The 21,483-nt window shown below is 40.2% G+C and overlaps 1 protein-coding gene across 1 annotated transcript in view; it reads right to left on the bottom strand.

The window, feature by feature from the left end:
• Positions 1-6,191: 6,191 nt before the first annotated feature.
• Positions 6,192-21,483, bottom strand: part of tnrc6c2 (trinucleotide repeat containing adaptor 6C2) — a 55,740-nt gene continuing 40,448 nt past the window's right edge. Inside the window, exons 7-22 of the mRNA XM_028595972.1 lie at positions 21,124-21,290; positions 20,627-20,701; positions 20,279-20,336; positions 19,995-20,137; positions 19,518-19,664; positions 17,442-17,582; positions 16,970-17,089; positions 16,636-16,719; positions 15,387-15,660; positions 14,660-14,824; positions 13,242-13,433; positions 12,369-12,518; positions 11,181-11,396; positions 10,058-10,131; positions 9,532-9,671; positions 6,192-8,853 (exon numbers count right to left, since the gene is read on the bottom strand). Coding sequence (XP_028451773.1) covers positions 8,511-8,853; positions 9,532-9,671; positions 10,058-10,131; positions 11,181-11,396; positions 12,369-12,518; positions 13,242-13,433; positions 14,660-14,824; positions 15,387-15,660; positions 16,636-16,719; positions 16,970-17,089; positions 17,442-17,582; positions 19,518-19,664; positions 19,995-20,137; positions 20,279-20,336; positions 20,627-20,701; positions 21,124-21,290 — 2,489 coding nt within the window. The 3' untranslated portion in view covers positions 6,192-8,510. The remainder of the gene's footprint in view (positions 8,854-9,531; positions 9,672-10,057; positions 10,132-11,180; positions 11,397-12,368; positions 12,519-13,241; positions 13,434-14,659; positions 14,825-15,386; positions 15,661-16,635; positions 16,720-16,969; positions 17,090-17,441; positions 17,583-19,517; positions 19,665-19,994; positions 20,138-20,278; positions 20,337-20,626; positions 20,702-21,123; positions 21,291-21,483) is intronic.

Here is a 21,483-nt window from a genome sequence, read left to right as displayed (position 1 = left end):
AAAAAAAGGTAGTTTTAGGTGCTGAAGAAAAAAGTGTTACAACCGTACCCGGTCTCCCCCTACATCTTGCTGAATATATGTTAACCACTATTGCGTCACCTTGAAGCGTGTAGGCTATAAAGCAGTTTTTGAAATATCATGCACTGCTATTTTTATAGCTACAACAGTACGTTTTCCCATTTATATCATGTTTCTATTGTGGAAAATGTCATTTCACTAAGTTTTTACGTGGGTTAGGTCACTGCACATCCAAATAAGTGCCCACAGCCCTGCAGTCTCCATAGGATAACATGGGAAAACTCAACCCCCTACCTGGTGGGGCCCAAATATATTTTCATCTTTCTAAAACTGCTTTTCCATGTCTCCCCTCCATAAATTATTGTATAAACACAGATATTTGTGCATTTACTTAAAATACATGGAGTTACAGCCAGGTCGGGGACAGTTGAAACAGCTGTTTCAACCGTCCCGACATCGACATATGCCATTATAACCTGTTTTGCTTTGCATGTAAACAAGCATGCAATCTGACAGTCTGGGATTGTGGAGAACACTAAATGGTCTACTGAATAAGCACGTAGTCGAACCTTTAAATGAAAAACACTCATTAATAATTGAAAAAATGTAACCGCTAATGAAGTTTAGCGGTTACATTTTACGTCCCCTACTATGATTTAAAAAAAAAGATACTATACTATGACTTTTTTTTACAACATACTATACAATGACTTTTAATGACTTTTTACACCATACTATGTTATGACTAGCCTACATACTATAATACGACTTTTTTTAAATGCCATTTTTTACAACATACTATGACCTTTTTAATTTTTTACTACATCCTATAGCCTACTATGACTTTTAAATATTTTTTTATACTATGACTTTTTTAATGACTTTATGGCATACTATACTATGATTGCTTTTTAAATGCCACTTTTTCCGACATACTATACTATGACTTTTTTTACAACATTTTTCCGACATACTATACTATGACTTTTTTTTTTTACATTTTTCCTACATACTATAGCCTACTATGACTTTTTTTTTACATTTTTCCGACATACTATACTATGACTTTTTTTTACAAAATGTTATGGCATACTATACTATGAACTTTTTAAATAATTTTTTTAAAGGATACTATATAGGCTACTATGACTTTTTTTTACAACACACTATACTATGACTTTACTTTTTTGAAATAATTTTTTTTAACGACATACTATGACTTTTTTTTACAAACTTGTATTACATACTATACTGATTTCTTTGATGACATGCTATGACTTTAAAAAATGTTTGACTACATACTATACGCTGACGTTTTTTTAATGACATTTTTTACGACATGCATACTATGACTTTTTTAAATACATTTTTTCATGGTATACTATACTATGAACTTTTTAAATTGTTATTTTTACGACTATGGCCTTTTTTAATGGCATACTATATTATGACTTTTTTTAAATGAATTGTTTTCATGTTATACTATAACTTTTTTACAACATTTTTATACAGACTTTTAATGAAATTTTTTTGCATACTCTACTATGAATATTTTATATCGCGACATACTATACGATAAAATGTTTTATAGCATCCTATTCTATGACATGTTACATCGTTTCACTGTATATACTGTCATTTCAACATAATATAATTATAACAAACTGTTTAATATTACTTTTGCCTTTCTACTGGATCTAGGAAACCATTAAAAAAAGGGACAAGACACTTAATAACAGCCAAGAAAATTTGTAATTTATTAATATAGTCCGAAAGAAGCTCCATAATTCATGGAAACATTTTTTCCGGTGCATGTCCTTAACAATCACATTCTATGAGGAGAAAAAAGAACAACATTAAAAGCCACAACTTTGTATTTCAGTTACAGACATTTTTCCTTAATGTTTTTTTTCTTCAAAGTAAAGAGAAAGGCAAAGTACCCCCATCCCCCCACCCATCCTCCTCCCCTTTAAAAAACTGACAGCCTTAAAAGTCATGGGCTTTTTTTCAGTACAACCCACAGTGCTTTAGCAGAAGGATAAGCGCTCATTGGTTAAGGATTACACAGCATGTGTAGAATTGCAAAAAACATTAGATGGCGATGATAATGAGGAGGAGGAGGGAAGTAGAGTGGAGGAAATTTGAGCAACAGACAAAACAAGAACAACCCTACGTCAAACCCTGAACCCCAGAGTCTGAGTCGACAAACACCCGCAGTATAGCAGCTGGGTTTGGACTCTTCCCTCCCACTTGTGCATAGATCATGATCTTTTAAAAACCAGCTTTATTCCTCCACTTCAACCTACCTCTGAAAACCTACTGTTACATGTTAAGAAATCTCTCAACGATTGAAAAACCTGTCACAAGAACATGTTAACAGACAGGAGAGATGATTAAAAACAAACAAAAAGAAAAATTCTTGCACAATGCTCCTGGACTACAGGATGGAAACTTTAAAGTTATAACATACACATTGCATGTCTTTTTGACAATCAAACCATTGATCAGTTTAAATGTAAAGCAATTCTACTTAGATTTCACATGTAAAGCACTCCACTTTTTTCAAAGTTGATTCTCAGTCTTATTTGGTAAATACACAACTTGCTACAAACTTTTTGTTGCTTTAAAGAAATAATGGAACTCTTTATATTCTGTTAAACTCATGACCTTCAGTGCTTGCGTGGAGTTTAATTGTTTTCAGTTGCTTTTTTTTTTTTTCACACAAACACTAATCCTAGAAATTATGGAGTTGGTATCTGGAACCCTGGCCTTCCTGAGACAAAATCCACATCTTTTGAGTGTGCAAGTTAGTGAGCAAACTACGTCGCTTACAGGAAACATAAAATCACAACTCAATACATACAGAGATAGTCTTTCGACACTGAGAGAACTTAAAAATTGAAATATAACATAACACTGATCAATCCCAGAGTTCTTAAAGTAGCATAAATCTTCATTTTGCAAGGTTTGCATGTCCATATTTGATGGAAGAATGAAAATTTGTCTTTATTTTTATTTTATTTTTTTACAACATTCCTGTTATAAATTCCTGTTTCCTTGAACTTTAGACAAATGAAATGCTTGTAAACGACCGGTGGCTTTTGCAACAAAAAAAAGAAAATATAGGCACCTCTGAAATGAGTCTTGTAACAAACTCACCTCCCACACTTTATCCCTTTCTCCATGAAGTTAACATAGGGATTACTAGTCATTCTACAGCTATCTATGGCCACAGTTCTTTGTTTTTTTCCCCTTTTTTTGTTTTGTAATTTTTTTGTATTTTTAATTTTTGTATGTTTTTTTTTTGCAATTTTTTGTATAACTGGAACAAAATGGTGCAATACTCAATGATAATCCTTGTACTGGATTATTCCACAATAAAAGCCACTATAAGGTAGATAAACCTTTTACAGATAGAATGAAAAAAATCCATTAAGTCCTTGAGTAAACATGTACACATGAATTGTCACCATCTCCCCTCCGTACTTAGACTCGTTTATCTACCATTAGCTGAGTGAGGGGTAGAAGACACTCAGTGCAACGTTAGAAGATAATAACAATGTCTATCAGAATATTTTTTGACAGAACAAAAAAAGAAGAAGATAAAAACAGACAAAAAAATATAACATACTGAGTGGAACATAACAGGCCATGTGCCCGGTACACACAGTTTCTTGCACACACATTCATACAAACATCTGACTTTCAAGCACACGTCTAAGATGACTTTTTTTTTTTTTTTTTTTAAGATTTTGTATTTGTAACTTAATGCAATACATTTTTAATATTTATTAAAAGCCCCTACGTGTACCTGTCAGATGGAGAGAACAAGAAATGAATTACTGACTTCACATTACATTATTGGCGCTTCATGATTCAAGTATTTGCGTTCAATATTTTGTCTTGTTTTGATATGTTTGGGATTTTTTTTATCGACTGGATGGGTTGGGCTTTTAGACAGGCTAATTAACAAATACACATATATACAGTACAAGCACTTCAAAGTACTGCAATATGTCATCAAAACCAGAACGTGCATATCCAACTCCATATAAGAAAGACGTAGCTTTCAATCAATCAAGTATCAGATTACACCCGACCCAAATCCTTTCCTTCGTATCACTTATTTGCGGGGAAATACATATTGCTCATTTTTCAGTTGTATTAAACCAAGACCTTTCAAACAAAAATTAAGTGTCAGAGGTTACGATCCAAGAAGTCTGAAGAGGTGATACCACACACCAAACTCACAGTATATGTATATGTAGTGTATACATATATACTGTTATCTAGAACAGAGCTGTAGAGAGGTTCTCCTCTCGATGCTGGTGCAGCATGGGAAACCCCCTTCCCTGTCAGGGTTCTCCAGTTAGTACAGGATGCTGGGAGGTCCTCGGCTATTGGGTCTGTCTGAGCTTGAATGAAGGCAGTTACAGAAACAGGCAATAGTGATTTTTGCTTGTGTGCTGCAGGACTCCAAGTCCTGAAAGGTAGCCTTTTTCCATTTTTTCTTGTTTTTTAACTTTTTTTTTTTTATTTTTATTTATTTTTTTAATGTTTTTAAGACTTTGTACCTCTTGAAATGTGCCCCTCCCCTCCTGCTGATGCAGAGTGAGGCTGATACAGTGGGCCCAAGCCATCTGGGTCTGTGGAAATGTACAGTTCAGTGGGCCCGCTTTGAGCAGGACACAAACATAAAAACAAGATAAATACAGCATCCACAAAAAGGCACCCCGGCCACCACTCTACTCCTTTAGATAGGGGTAGTAGAGGCTGATGACCAGAGACGTTTCAGCTAGAAGTGCAGAGCTTTATCATATTATAGATTTTTTTTTCACTTAGATTTTTTACCATTTTTTAGATTTTTATGTCAAACTTCATAAAAATGACGTTAAAATGCGATTTCATTTTTGGTTTTAAAAAAATATGTACCCGGGATTACCCATCATCAACTGTGCACTGTAGCAAACTGAAACCCCCAACTGAGTAAAGATTTTCTCGTTAGCATGGGGCATTCTCCACAAAAGCATAAAAAATAAAATAAAAATCTCAGTCATTTAAGGGTGTGATGCTGCCGCCATTTGTTTGATCCCTCCTGTCCCCCGCTGCACCCTCTGCAAAGGTTATCAAAGCTCCTCCAAACAGGGAACAGAAGTGCTCTTTATACAGATACAGTATGACACAACAAATTTATATTGGCACATTACGTTGGCAACTTTTACACGCAATAATGGGCCCCGAAACATTAACAATAGACCATCTTTTGAGAAAAGAATTCAATACAAGGCTTTTCCCTTCCAATTAGGATTAAGTTCGAGGCATGAGGTCCGTACATATTGTTGCGCAGATGGCCTTTTAATTTAAGACTTTGCTCTCACAGTAGAAAGGACAGATACGGAGAGCTGCATCTTATACTTGGTATCATCTACTCCCCTACCCTGAGATCAAGCTGGACAGAAGTGTCTTCAGCGCAGAGAAAAAGGCCGACCTTTGATAAAGTGTTCGGTCTTGAGTATATGACAGTGTTCTGGTGGCTTAGCCTGACTTTACAGAAACGGGGGCCATTCTGAAGTGCTGACAGAAGCGCACAGGGGACAAGGTTAGGGTGTGCCAAGCTCTGGGAGGAGTGCTTATTCCCGAGTCAGGTTTGGCTGTAAAAGGGCCCCAGCCTCTAGTCTTTTGCATAGAAACAGATAGGAGGGACTGTTGGTGCCTGGTCAGGGGAGGGCTACTGGGTCTGGTTGAGGTGGAGAAGGAGAGGAGGTCATAGCGTAGCAGCTAGGCAAAGGGCAAGGGGGGACAGCCTGTGGGCACGCGGAGCAGTTTAGAGCAACAAACACCCACACCCCTGTCTGAGACACCCTATTTTTTTCCTTTTTTTTTTACACAACCTAAAGATACTACCTGGAAGTACTACAGAATACTGTCAAACACAAAAGCATGATCAGTTATAAACAAATAGACAATCAATAACTCTGTAGTATTGATCCTCGTTTTGCATTCAATACACAGGATGAACATACAGAGGCACCTCTGACCAAAGTGTTTCTGCATATGAACAGTGAAGGGCTAGTTCAGCAGCCAGTATTTTGTAGACCACTGCATGTAGACAAAAATAACAATATAACACATTGAAAAAAACAGTCAAAATGATCTTTACCAAAAAAAAAAAAAAAAAAAAAAAAAAAAAAGTACACTGGCAAAAATTCCAGAAATATGACTATTACATCTTCCAGCTAAAGTGATCTTTGTGTCAAAGAACTGAGAGATGGGGGAGAGGGCAGGATGATAGCAGGGTCGAGCGGTGGCGGGTCCCCGGTTGGAGATGCCGTGTGTGGCGGAGAACCGCGATTGGCCGGTCTTGGAGGAGCCGCATTTCTTGCCAGACTGAGAGAGGGTCAAGTGGAGCCCAGGAGGAAGTGCTGCGCTGTGGGGCTGCCGCTTGACACCCAGAGGACCACAGCAGAGAGGCACTCAGTGGACACTCCCACTCCCCACCCCACTCCGACTCACCCATCGACTGGCTGACTGGCCAGCGGGTGTCAGAGACAGCTGACGTTGCAAGTCTAGTGCCTCCAAACAGAACAAGGCTTAACATTTGGAGTAACAGTGATATTCACTTTGATATTGTTCAAAGAAGGAAAAAAAAAAAAAAAAAAAAAATCATTGACTGCAGTTTTTTTTTTTTTCCCCAATGTCCAATGGTACATTTCAGTTTTGTTTCCCTTCATCCTGCTACCAGAGGAACAACGGCAGACACATTTCCAAGGAATAGATATAGTACATAAAAGAGCAGTATTTTTTTTTTGTTTTCAATGTTTATGATGCTCCTTTTTTGATTTATTGGATTGCAGTTGAAGCGATTTGCTCTTCATAAGTGCTATGATAAAACCCTTTGAATTTATAAAAGTCTTAGTCTCTTCTGTTTGTACAGTACCAAACACAAAGAACACTCGTAGGTCTACTGCATTAGGAGAAACCTTATTTGGTATTGTGCCAGAGACCCAGAACCATCCAATCCCACTGTAGTAGATTCAGTCTCTGTTGGGTGTGGCTGTGGCAGAGAGGAAGTGTGCAATATTGTGTACCCAGTCACTCTTTAGTACACTTTGCTGCATGCACAGTTCAACAGCTGCTTCTTCCTCTTTGCAGAGTTTTCCCAACAGTTTCAGGGAGATTGGCGGCCTGGAGGGAATCCAAGTTTTGAAAGGGGGTAAAGGTTTTTGAAGTTCCAGTCTTTTGCTGCAATCAGCAACAATCAAAAAAACTAAAAGAAAAGAAAAACCAGCTCCGGTGGACATAGAGTATGGACGGAAGAAAAGTCTATGGTGTATATTGCACAATGTAACTAAAGTTGAAATTGTGTTCTTTTTTTCCTCCGAAAACTGGCAGACCATATGGACTGGGCTTCATAACAAATCCGACAATAGAAAATTCAACAAAGCATCAGTAAGCGACTGGGTTTAAGGTGACCAGAACAATCTGGGCTTGCTGACGTCAATGATTAGGTGCCACCGGACATACATAGACATGTATGGAAACGGAGACACGCAGCAAGGTTGACAAATAATCTTCTCTCAGCTTATATGTGATAGATATCAAAAAATGCGCTTGGGTCTAGATCTACAAAAAAAAAAAAAAAGAACATTTAACAGCTGTGTCAATCCCTTTGAGAATACAAAATCTAAATAATTAAGCTGATGATTGGTAGGGCCAGTCACGTGGCCAGGCCTTTTTACTGCCCAGTGACAGAGTTGGTCACCAGCCATGTCCTGTACCACTTGCTGGCTCAGAGGTGAAACTGTGCAAGATTTCAGCTATTTCTTCAGTTACAAAACAAACTAAAAAAGGCGGCTTGGGAAGGACCTGGGCCAGAGAGCACTTAAGGCTAATATTAGTGCTGAGAAACAAACGTTAACTAGTCTAAAGGTCTTTGAACCACATCATTGGCCATGGACATGCTGGGAATGGTCGTTTTAAGTCTTATTTTGGGATGACTTTTTTTTTTTTTTGGAGGGAAAAGGAAAGTCTCAGATGGCAGCTTTGATTGCTTCTCCTAATAAAAAAAAAAAAAAAAAAAAAAAAAAAAAAACTTCACACAGAATGTCATGTATACTTATGGAAAAACTTAAAACACTTGAAAGGTTTCTTTGTGTTGTGTCTCACTTCAGTTTGTTTTATACGATGGTTTTCAAAAATACCAAAAGGAAAAAAAAGAAAAGAAAAAAAAAAAAAGGACAAAAGCAAAACAGAAGGACTGGAGTCTGCAGTCTATGTGGTAGGGACCCCGGCCTTCTGATTCACAATTCACAATTCACAGTTCAAAACAGTTCAAATTGATACTGATTATCGCCACATGATTTGCTTGGGTTTTGCTCCTGTTCATATTTTTTTTTTTTTTTGTTGTATTTTTTTTCCGCCCCACCCTCCAACGATGGCTTACATGACGTGGTGGTGGGTTGGTTGGTTGGTTAGTGTATTGTGGCATCATCCTACATGGACTCCCCACTCAGCAGATCTCCAGGCAGCAGGGTGTTAATGGAAGTTGGGCTCCCGATCACGCGGGCGTCCTCTCCGTTTGGCGGCCCCCACAGGCTGGAGTACTGGGGCACACCGCCCCACAGCAGGTCGCCTCCACTGGGCTTGCCTCCACCGCTGCTCCACTGGCCAATGGAGTGGGACTGTGCTGCCCCGCCCATCCGGTTTTGATTGGTTCCTGGGTTGGCCTGCCAGCTAGTGGTGTTAGCCCCCAGCGACTGGCCTTGTGCAAAGAAGCGGTTCACCTCCTCCTCACCGGCAAACTCTGCCAGGATGGTGGTGTTTCCAAGCACACACCTTACAGAGGACAAAAGAGGAAATCAGTCTTACAATGATAATTCAACCAGAAATAAGGAATTAATAGTTTTTTTGTCATGAAAATGTGTTCTTTCATGAAAACAAATGGCACAGCATATAGCTGACATACTTTTCAAGCAAACTGTAGTGGTTTTTTAGGGTTTTACCATGCTTTTTTTGTGCTCTGCCATAACCACATTTTGTGCTGCTGATAATGAAAAGTGGGTCACGCATCTTGTATTTTGTTTCCATGACAACCAGCTGCAGTGGCTGCCACTATTAGCAAAGCAAAATTAAGGACAAACCTAAGATTAAACACAGCCAATGTGCCTCCAGACCATGTCTGCGCTGGTCTTTCCTTCCATTTCACTTTGATTATTACAATAACCACAGTAATATTACAATACAGCTGACAATAGCATGACTCGCCACCTCCTCTTTCATGTGACTGCCCAGATACAAAAATAACATAACTATACACATGCAAAAAGCTAAACTGTTCTCATGATTGGAAAACACCTTTAAGAAAGCAGAACCATTAGGTGTTTCCAATTTTCTTTCTCTCTAATAGCTTCTTTAGCTACATTAATATAAAAAAGTTGAGAAAGAAATTCCTTAGTTTCTGTTTGCTATTGGGATCCCACTTTGGCGGATATAAGAGACTTTGCTGAGGCTTACATGTGCAGAGATTTCTGGGCCTTTGCAGCCTCGTCCTTGGAGCTGTAGCGCACCACAGCGTTCCCCTGGGTCAGGTTGAGATGGAATGTGATCAGGGGGCCGTGCTGCATGCACAGGGTTCGCAGAGTGGAACCATCAATCTGGAGGACAATAGAAAACACAAGTGCATTACAAATTGCAGTTACAGCTAATATCTGAGTTTAATCAGCGGCATTACACTGTATTTTCAGTCACTATTTATTTCTCTTATTCACTGTACACGCTCTATTTTTAGAATGTTGTTTTTCTATTATCATTTTTTTTTCTATCTTGTGTTTTGTATCACATTTGCTAGAAGGCAAACTAAAAGTGCAGAATCATATTTGTTACATTTTGAGTATCCTACCCCCTAAGCAATCAGATGGGTTGTTTGAGACATTGATCCTTGACCAGATCTATCTATGAAATGCTCATATTTATATGTTGGCTTTACTCATAATACACTGTGGCTTCAATCTAGCAAGAACTAGCAGCACAGAGGACATACTTGTGGGGTGAGATTCCTAAGCACCAGCCAGCTGCTGGTCCTGTTGGAGCTGTCAGTACTCCAGGTGGTTCCCTCTGTAACAGAAATGTCAAAGATAATGTTTAGTATTAAGTGTAAGAAGAAAAAATAGCAGAGCTGAAGTTTGCCGTGATGAAATGTCAGTGCATTTGTGATTTAAAAGCAATTATTTTCCCATTACACTCATGAGAACTTGGTTCAATACTGTAGGCAAATGTGAAGACAAATTGAGTATGGGACAAATAGATTCAAAGTGAAATGACAGTATGCTTATAATAGTAATTTCCTGTGTAATCATGTGTGTGAAGACTGTAATGCTTTTAATCTCTTCGGGGGCCCGGGAGCTCTGGGCTCGAGGTCAGAGAGTTTAACTTTTTAAACAGATGAACATGCCTTCCACCAACTGTTATCTATTTCCACACACACAATTTCTTGCCTACATAACTACAAGTACTCTTTCCTTTTTAATCTGCATGAACTCAGACGTGTTATGTCAAAACAAGGTCACATATATGATGTTTAATGAAGCTTCTCGCAGAGCCGGTAAACCTCAAAATGTCAGTTTGGCAGGGCGTGTTCCCCCAGCCTTTATATAGCAAGTGCTGTCAGCGCACAGTCACAGCTGTGAACTTCGGCACATGTACAAATCTTCAATCACGCCTGTGTTTGCTGGGTGTGAAATAAAGGCTATGATGATACTTCTTAATTTAATCTCATTGGAACTACTTACTTTAGTTAGCTAACAGATTTGCAGCAACAGGTTTGTTTTTTCAAAAGTTAATGGACTGGAGATTGTAATGATGTTAATATATTTTTAAGAGATCTAGTCCTGAAACACCTTGAAGTGAAACCTCAGACTTAGAAGTGTGAATGGACTTAGCAATGGTTAACATGTACAGAATTTATTTGGCCAAATAACTAATAAAAAGATGCAACAGATACAACTTTTTTTTTAATTTTATGCTTTGAAATGCAGTCAGAAAGGCAGGTTGTTTGAAAAGTCTGGAGAAACAGTGCATGACTTTGTGACGGGGGTAGTCATTTCCTTTAGATGCTGCTAATAGAAATTAAACAAGTGCATTGTAGTTTAGAGGAGAGTGCTCACCAGAGGAGTAGGTGGCGCTCCAGCCTTGGGCCAGGCCCAGAGAGTTTCCACCCCAGGTGGAAGAGGGCTTGTTGTTGGTGAGGCCTGGCGGGGGCCGGGAAGGGGCTGCGTTGCTGCGCGGCCCCTGAGGGACTTTCCACAGCTCATGGGACAGAGAGGCTTGGCTCTGGGAGATGGGCCCTGGGGACCAGGTGGACTTCATGTCAGACAGTTTACCTTTACATGGAGAGAGGGTAGGAAGATTGAGGACAGAAAATTAGTAACAGACAAAGATGTGATGTTACAACTAAGTTAGTTACAGGCTACTAGGTCCAGTATTCATATTTTCAAATTTATTAAATGCAAAAACAAGAACATTAGTTAAATAGACTCTACCAGTATAAACAATAGTGTCTAAAAACTGTATATTTTAAGACAGACACACACACACACAGTGACACACAGTGACACACAGTGACACACAGTGACACACAGTGACACACAGTGACACACAGTGACACACAGTGACACACACTGTGTACTGATGTCATGACTGGCGGGGTGAGGCTTGTTTTGTTTTGTGGGTTGGGTCAAAGAGGCACAGATGGGTGACGGTTACATTTAGGTGAGGTTGCTGTCAGGTGTTGTCTAAAGGCACTGAGGGCAGAAGTTTAGGCATCACTTGGAGTAAAAGAAAGGTCATAAACTTGGGTCAGGGGTTAGGTAAGGTTTAGGATAAGTAGGGAGCCTAAAACCAAGACTAAGTGTTGCATCAGGGCTCCCATTTGGATGAGGAGAAGTTTGGCAGGTCAGCACATGGAGGGAAGACACTCTGGATGTGTACCTGAGCCGTCTCCATCAGAGGACGACAGACTGAAAGAGCTAGAGTAGCCACTGACTGGCCAGTCACTGCTGGTTGGAGGCAGAGAGCCATTCTGAAGTGACAGAGCTGGGGAAGTGGCTATATGGTTGTTGAAGTAACATTGTTGTGAACATAGACAGAGAGAAAGAAAAAACAAGTAACTTCATATATCCATCAGTTCAACCACATGATATTGTGGCTTGTGGAGTTGCCGAAATAGTAACATGGGTCAGCATGTGCAAGTGAAGTAATTGAAAAATCTGATTCACTTTACACAGCATGTGTTTGGTTTAGGACTATTGGTTGTCTTAAAATGAAGGTGTGTGTGGCCTTGCTTTAGTTCATACCTCCATTCCTGTCCCGCAGCAGATATCGATTGACGTCATGGATGTTGGTGTTGATGGTGGGACCGCTGGGGACGCTGCCAGGGGTCATGTTGGGGTCATTCTCAGGGTCGATGTTCTGAAGGCCCTTCCATGGCACACCTGGGCAGAACTCTAATGGAGCAAAATAAAATGTTTAATAAAGTGCTTAATTAAGGATTTAAAAAAGTGTCAGATCTCGATGAACTTTTCGCCATCTCATGACTTTCCCACAGTTCAAGCAAGTCACACAAGCCTGCAACTGGTGTAGAACATATTTAATGAATTAGGCAATTCCTCTTTTTTTACATTGTAGTCAAAACCTTTAACATTGTATTTGGATGTCCTACAATACAGAGTTGTCCCCAAGCCAAAATATTTCTCTTTTTGTGTATTTATGTCTTCCTCTTTAGTTTTTTATTTGGATGCCCATTAGCTGCTATTACAGTAGCTACTGCTCTTGCTGAGGACCACGAATTGGACTCTTAAAACACACGGTGGAATTGCAGTTGACCACAGGCTGTTTTCACAGAAGACATTTACATGTACCAATAGAAAAAGCACAGGTGTAAATAATAAAATGAATGATGTCTGAATTCCATTTAGCTGCTTCAGTCTAAGGGTCCTGGTGTTGTGCATGCTGGCTCACTGTCACACTGTCATATGTCATGAATTACTGGGACAGTTGAATAAAACAGAACCATTGTAAATGTTATCAGTAACACCTCTGCTGCCAGTATCACTATTGACACAGGTGATTTCAATTACTCTGGCTGAAAGGGACCTTCAGGCAGGTTGAAGCTATGCTGGTAAATCCATGATTATGGTTAGGGATATTTAAATGCATCTTGTCCTCACCTGGGGGCCAGTTAATGTTGGTCCCATTGGAGATCTTTTCATTGGGGTTCTTGCTCTGTCCCCAACTGTCCGAGGGTACCAGGGGGCTGTTGGGGGACTCAGAGCTGGACATTAGATTGTAAGGGCTGTATGAGTCCTCCAGCTGGGGGGGCTTACCAGGGGGGCACAGGGTAGAGGCAGCAGATATGGCACCTAGTATATGCAAAGACAAATAGGAGAATACGACTTAACCCTAATGTTACTTCCTGGCTGGATTATTGTATTTCCTTATTGTCAGCTTGCTCCAATAATTCCTTAAGACTCTCCAGTTGATCCAGAATGCTGCGGCACGTGTACTCACAAGAACTATGAACCCCCCACTCTCTCCTTCCCCAACCGGGTGAGACAGAAGGCTGCCCACTTGGAGCCAAATTCTGTTCAAGTTTTCTGCCTGTTAAAAGAAAGTTTTTCCTCGCCACTGTTGCACCAAATACTTGCTCTTGGGGGTGGGGGTAGGGGGGGGGGGGATAGCCCTCCTATATCTGTAAAGTGTCCTGAGATAACATCTGTTATGATTTGACACTATTAATACAATTTAATTGAAATTAAATTTAACTGATGCTCAGTGTCTTTTAAGGATGTAAATACATCTTTGATCATTACAGGCAAGGATGGATGTCATTTCAAGTGTTTGTGTCTGATATATTCTTATCATTAGCATTCACAGAATGTGTGTGTGTGTGTGTGTGTGTGTGTATGTGTGTGTGGGGGGAATGCCCAGAGCTGAGAATAATTCAAATGTTATAATGGAAAGCGTAGGATTTAACAAGATAATGTGAGTTAGTTTCTTATCTCAAATGGGTGTGTTTTGTGTGTATGTATTTCAGTGGTACCACATTGGCTCAAATATAAGAAGAGCTTGAGCAGCTTCTGTTTTAGCTGAGAATGAGCTTGCAGTTAGAATGTGTGAAAACAACAAACACACAGAAAAAAGGCGTTTAACACCTCAAGTGTTTCAATAAAAGATGCTGTTAAATTACCCATCTGCAAAGTCTGATCAGGTCAAATGTGTGAGGACAGGTGGCTGACATTGATTATGAAAGATAATTTTACAGTCTTAGCTATGAACAATTTGCAAATATCCCTAACAATCCCAAAAGTCCATCCATCTCAAAGAACTATTGCATATACCAAAAGGAATTACTTTTTTTAATATAATTCAAATCCCTGTTGAATTATAGTGGTCATTATACAACATATTAGCTGCATTGTTGTACTTTACAACACATGTGCAGGGGGACTGTACAGAATCTGTATAATGTGCGCATTTATTTAAGATGGCATTGGGATTTATTTATGAGATACCTTCATAGGACATGCTAAAGGTGGTTTCATTTGTATGATGTGTGTATGCCTGTCTATGTTTTTCTTTGACATACCGTGCTTATTGAGGTTGTTCTCCATGTTTGAGGAGTTGCCAGAGAGGCTGTCCATGGAGTTGGAGTGTGTCCACTGGGACAGGCGGGATTGGGGCTGAGGGGGCTCCTTTAGGGACAAACCCCCAACCTCCATGCAGTTTACATTCATGTTTGGATTCAGTCCAGCTATACACACACACACACACACACACACACACACACACACACACACACACACACACACACACACACACACACACACACACACACACACACACACACACACACACACACACACACACACACACACACACACACACACACACACACACACACACACACACACACACACACACACACACACACACACACACACACACACACACACACACACACACACAAAGAATACTTTAAATGTTTTCATAATATGCAATTCAGTGGTGGAAGATTTTTATTTAAAAATCTATGAAATCCGCTCAAAACAAAACAGGAATTGCATGACGAGGTAGGTATTATGTTTTCAGATGTCAAGGTGGAAGACCCTAAATAAATCTGCATGTATTTCTTTTAGAAGAATTGCTATGGACGGATTGTGATTTTAGTTTAGTTGTGTTTTCATTGAATGAATTGTGGGTGGCCACAACGTATGATAGCTACTGTCAACAAGCAAGCTACATTTAGTCAGATTCAAATTGTTTCAGCAAAAGTGACTCTTTTCAACTTTGTGTTGTCCCAACCCCAGACTCACAGAGAGGGTAGGTGCTGTAGGCGTTGGACGAAGACGGTGGCTCTTTGGTGTGCAGTGTGTCGGCTAGGCCCGGAGCCTGGTGTGGGCTTGTGTAGGGGTCCAGGTTTGATTTTCCGGAACCATGGACTCCGACGGGGCCACCGGAGGGATGCAGACCAGCGGAGGAGGAAGAGGAATGGGAGGGAAGTTGCTGCTGCTTCAGCAGCAGCGCTTGGTACAGCTGACGCTGGTGCTGCTGGATCTGCTGCTGCATGTTGGTGATTGTACGTGCAACCTAGGAGAGAAGAGATGCAGTGTCAAAACAAAGCATTATAAAAAGCAATTTGGGCAATGGTGGGGGAGGAAAACAAGAAGATTAATAACATTATAGGGCGGTAAAAGTAAGATGGATGGAAAAATAAGGGCAAGATAGAGTAAGAAAGAGGGAGGAGGAAACAGTGGAGGTTAGAAGGTAAAGGATGAGAAAATGAGAGGATTAAAAGGTGTTGGATCAAAAGGAAAGAGGTGGTATGGAAAGTGAAAAAAAAAGGTGGGAGAAACAGGAAATTGTTCAGAATAGCATCCCCTCTTTCAACAGGCCCTAACTTGCAGCGGGCCGCTGATATCGGTCTAACAAACGAACCAAAATATTGAAAAAGGAGAACAAACTCTTCCTCCTTTTCACAAAAGCAGAAAGAGTGGTTGGCTCATGTTCAACGAGAGGTAACCTGTTCCCATGCTGATATCTTAAAGAGGAACTATGCAGTTTTTTTTTTAGCTTAATTTACCTTAACTGAACAGCTTTGGAGTCACTGGAATGGTTATATGACTTTTTTTAGAGTTGAATGGTGGTTGTCTCGCTCCCCCCCTAGCGCCTGTGGGCGGAAAAACCACCCTTCCAACTTTGGGCCGGCTAACAAGGTAGCGATGGAGTTTTTTACGCTATCGTCATGGCTGAGTTGGCAATAAAGAAGCAGAAAGCTAGGAAAGCATTGTCGGAGGAACAAAGAAAGACGAAACGGCAGACTGACCGAGCGAAGAGTCAGACGCAAGTAAACATAGGAGCTGCCAAATATCTATTGAGCAACCGCAGTTGTAACAATTCATGATGCTTCTTCCTCTGTTGTTGTTATGGTATCATGTGAGAATCCAAATATTTTCTGAGAAAAAGGGAAGTTGTCTCAGCATCAAGTGGGGTCACACACACACAAAATGAATTACGTTCATGATCATACTTTTTGTGGGTTTAATGATGCATTTGTTGACTCACTTGCTGCTCTTGCTGTCTAATGGGGCCGGAAACATTGCGTTGCGCCTGCATCATCTGCTGCTGGATTTGTAAACGCTGGTATGCCTGAATAAAGGGAACCAAAAGTACAATACAATGATTAAAAGATACAATACTGGAGGGAAAAATACAACAGAGTAGGAGAGAGGGGTCAACTGTTTCCATCTGATGAATCTCTCTTTATTTTAACTAATTTTAGCTTTACTTTTCATCTCCTTTCCATTTAGATTAAAGTCCATAACACACATTCTCTGCTTCAAACCTTTAAATACACAATGTACTGCTAATACAGGTGGAAAGACTGACTCTGACTCACCATTTGCAGTTGCTGAAGTTGGTACAAGAGGGTCATTTGTTGAGGGTTTATTGGTGAGGTTAAAAGTGCAGGGTTCAGACCAATATTTTTTGCTGCAAACTGCAAGAGCTGTGCTTGGACCTGGGGGGATAACAAGAGAGATAACAAGTTATAGGGTCTGTTAGAGGAATCTTGTAAAACCAATTAGTTATAACAGGCATAGTATGGTCCCCACAATATATGGTCTTCACAATACATTTCTGCTGATTTACTTAACATTTTTTTGATTTTGCTAGGCAGAAATTATACTACCAGTTTTGGCTTCTTGTCAAGCATATCAGTCAGAGAGTGCATATAACAAATCCTGTTCCCTGGTTATGGGACAACCAGTACAATCTGCCAGCCAAGTTGTACTTGTTCTTGTGTGTTATGAACCAATATAGCTCCATGTTACACAGGAAATATGCTTGTGTGTGTGTGTGTGTGTATCTACCTGAGGGGAAAGAAACTGAGGCACTTGAGCACGTAGACTAGGCTGGGAGGAGCTGAGAGGTGGCACTGGTGGCTGAGGAGGCTGCTGCTGCATGGCCCGGGTTTGTGCTGCTCCACTACTGCCAAACATTCCACTGGGTATCTATAAGCAGGAGTCATAAAGGTGAAACGTCTTCAAAACCTCCACGTTTAGTCAAATGAATGAAGCCGTTTCTTAACTGAAGAGCTGAGCCACTGAAGTGGGAAGAAATGTGTGTATTCTTGACCATTCCAGAGCAGCTAGTTGTTATTTATCTATTTGCCATTTACCAAATTGCCCAGATCAATTAGCCTGTTAAAAGGCAGCTTCATCCACATTTCCGTTTCCATACTGCGAGCGAGGTCTTTCTATTGAGTGCAGAAAAAGGCCAGCTTACAGTGCCTTTGTTTGGGCTTCAATGACATACTGTAGTTTTTCTGGGCCATGACTGTCTCTAGGGGTGATATCTAATAGAGCATAACTATCTGATGTCAATGGGTACTTCAGGCAAGGTCATAGATGCATAAGTGAGCAATAGAAAGTGGAGATTTGGGAGAGCATGTGGGTAGAGAGGTGTGTGTAAAACAAATTAAATGTAGCAGTTGTTGCCATTACTGCATCATATACACTTAAATCTTAAAATGATGGTTATGTATTTGCAGTGTGATAAACACAGCCTGCTACTGGCCTTTACTTTCTAATTGTATCAAATTGTTTTGCACTGAATAAGGTTTGGTAGCACAATCTGTCATCATATTCTGGTGTTAGTCAAGTCAATTTCAATTCTCTTTATCTTGTTAATAAAGTAGATGCAAATGCATTCAGTCATGAAATGCTTAAAATTTTGGTCTTAAATTGTAAAAATGTTGATGGTGCAAATCGGAGCAATTTGAGCCTATATGCGATCTAATTTGAAACTATGAACTCTGGGTTTTTTTTTTACTATAAAGAGAGGGTAAATTACCACCTCACAAAATATTGCTGTTCTATATACTGTATAGGATTGGGTACCGAAACACGGTGCCAATAGGGCACTGGTTATGAACGTAAACGGTAGTAACGAGACTGAATAAGAACGAAAATGTCTGTGCCTTACTTTTTTTTTCAAAAGCATCGCTGCACGGGGCGCTACGTTACCATTAGCTAGTAGCTGGATTAAACACAATGGTTAAAATGCTGACAGTTTACATTAAGCGGTGTAAAGTGTGACTGTATTTCCCTGTAGAGGATTCCAACACTGGGACGTAACAGTCTGCAGCTGCTGTTGTCAGAAAAACAACACCGATGGAACGTTCACTTGAAACTCACCAGCCTTGTGGTGCATTCAAAGTTATTGTAAAATAACCTTTTGCCATCTGGTGCTTGTTTTTGTCATTTACCAGCAATTTAATTCAATTCAATTTTATTTATAGTATCAAATCATAACAAGAGTTATCTCTAGACACTTTACAGATAGAGTAGGTCTAGACCACACTCTATAATTTCCAAAGCCCCAACAATTCCAGCAATTTCCTCAAGAGCAAGCATTAGCAGTGGCTATTGCGACAGTGGCAAGGAAAAACTCCCTTTTAGGAAGAAACCTCGGCAGACCCAGACTCTTGATAGGCGGTGTCTGACGGGGCTGGTTGGGGGTGTGATGAACAGTGGCAATTTACTGGTGAAATAAGTCATTGTAAGTTATTATTACATTATTAATCAAGCATTTCATTTTGACCATATGGCCTTAGCAATAAACAAGCCGTTCTTTAATGTCGCCAACTGTTATTGTGTGCTCCTTTTTTTTTTTTTTATATTATATACATTATAAATATATTATATATATTTCGGTTCAGGCAGTATCAGAAAAAATCCAAATGATACCCAACCCTAATACTGTATTATCACAATCCACACAAACCACAATCTCAACAATGTCATATGCACGTTTCACAAAGGTAGTTTTTACTGCAGATCTTATATTTGGATTGTGTAATACTGTTAAGTGTTTCTGTTATTTTTCCAATTTCACTTCAGTTCTGCAACAGTGTGTAGTATATCTTTGCGTGCTCAATGTGTTACCTGTCTGTTGTTCAAGTTTTGCATGGCCAGCCCCGGGTTGCCCTGTCCCAGACCCTGCCCAGAAAGGCTACTGTTGGCCAGGGGGAGCTTCAGGTTGGGGGAAGGCAGAAATGGTGAGGGGGGGGCATCATCTGACAGAACACCATCCTGTACCAGAGCAAAATAAATGGTTGACCGGGGATAAAGGATTAATCATTACAAACATGAATGATTAAGTGAGTGAAGATTAGTACCAACAATAAGAATGATCAGATAATGAATGTCATAATGACCCTTTAACCTTTCTATGTATCAAGTCAAAACAGTCAAAAATAAAAAAGGCAAATGGCCCAAAAGGTTAAACAAATTGCAAAAACAAAGTACAGATCAAAGTCCAAATAAAAGCAAAACAATCAATGTTTTTTTTTCTTTACTACACTCATTTCTAACATAGGTTTGGTAAAAGCCTGATGACTGGTCAGTTGCTTAATGTCTGACCTTATCAAGAAAGGAGGTGCGTTCGGAGGGGTCTTTGGAGAGTGCAGAGGGCCGACACACCATGGGCTTGTTCATGCCGTTGCTGTAATCAGACATGCCCATGCCCCGCTTGTCCAGGTCCGTCTTCTTCTCCAACAGGGCGCCTGGGAGCAGAAGGGGAAGAAGGTAGATTTAAAGTAGACAGTAAGCAAAAGTAGGACAGTTGCGTATTTGTTTTGTGGCATTGAGAAAATTGCATATTAGCATTTGCAATACACACAGAAGGAGACCTGTTGTAAACTTACTCATGGCCTGGTCAAGGTTCATGTTGTTGCTCTTCAAAGCCTCCTCAGCAGGGTCTCTCTGTAACACATGGATAACATAAGCCTGTCACTGACCATGGTTAAGTTGGAGAAAAAGGTCTGATAACACAAGTTTAGGCTGCATGGCTGTATTTATAATTGGAGGGTTTTTTCCCCCCCTTAATTGATTGACTGTCCTTATGTGCTTCTACACTGTACAGCAGAGGATCCTGTATTTAAATAAGAATGCTAAAAGGTGGCACATTTTTTGGCCTAGTTGGGTAAAATCTTTAAATAAAGATCTGCCTAAAAGAAAGAGTGTCAGTGCTGTGTGTCAGTGTGAGAACTTACCGGAAAGCCCATGTCAGTGAGCTGTTTGATCAGACGGTTAATGATCCAAGCATCATCTGGCTTACCCATCTTCCCCTGACAACACACAAGCAAAGTATAAAAATATTGAATTATCATTTAAATGACATTAATTCCCACCATTTAAGCTGCGGGAGGCAGAATTCTTTTTTCAAACGCTACAATTTGAAGTAGAGTGAGACCTCCTGCAGCTCTAACCAAAAAGGGATGTGCATGCGCATTTGCAGACCAGCCAATAGGAGATCTCTCTCTCTCTCTCTCTCTCTCTCTCTCTCTCTCTCTCTCTCTCTCTCTCTCTCTCTCTCTCTCTCTCTCTCTCTCTCTCTCTCTCTCTCTCTCTCTCTCTCTCTCTCTCTCTCCCCAACATACTGAAAGGTTGTTATGATTCTTCTTCTTGCCAAATGCAACAAAAATAAACTACCTACTGCAGCTTTAACATCTGCCAGTGTACTTATGACGATTTAGGTGTGTTCTCTGACCTTGCTTGGGCCCTTCTTGGGTCCATTGCCCCAGGAGTTGCAAGAAGAGCTGCTCTCCTGGGAGGTGGGGCTGTTCCACATGTCCCCATCCTCAGTGTCCCACTGACCAGTAGACATGCCCATCTCCTCTCCTCCATTTCCCCAGCCATCTTGCATAGGTTTGGGGCCTGAGAAAGGGATAAAATAACATAGTAACAACATTAATAATTGAATCTGTTAGTGTTTTAGTATTTGTGACACATCTTACATGCACATTGAGAATACAGAAGCCATTTCAGAGGAGAGCAGGTGATTTTTAACCTGACTACTTGGTGCCGCGAGCAACGCGAGCGACGTTCTCCCTTTCATAGTCTAAACAGC

This window comes from Perca flavescens, chromosome 2, assembly GCF_004354835.1.
Source record: "Perca flavescens isolate YP-PL-M2 chromosome 2, PFLA_1.0, whole genome shotgun sequence".
NCBI lineage: Eukaryota > Metazoa > Chordata > Actinopteri > Perciformes > Percidae > Perca > Perca flavescens.
The sequence above is the reverse complement of the archived record's forward strand: the minus strand, read 5'-3'. Positions and strand labels throughout refer to the sequence as shown.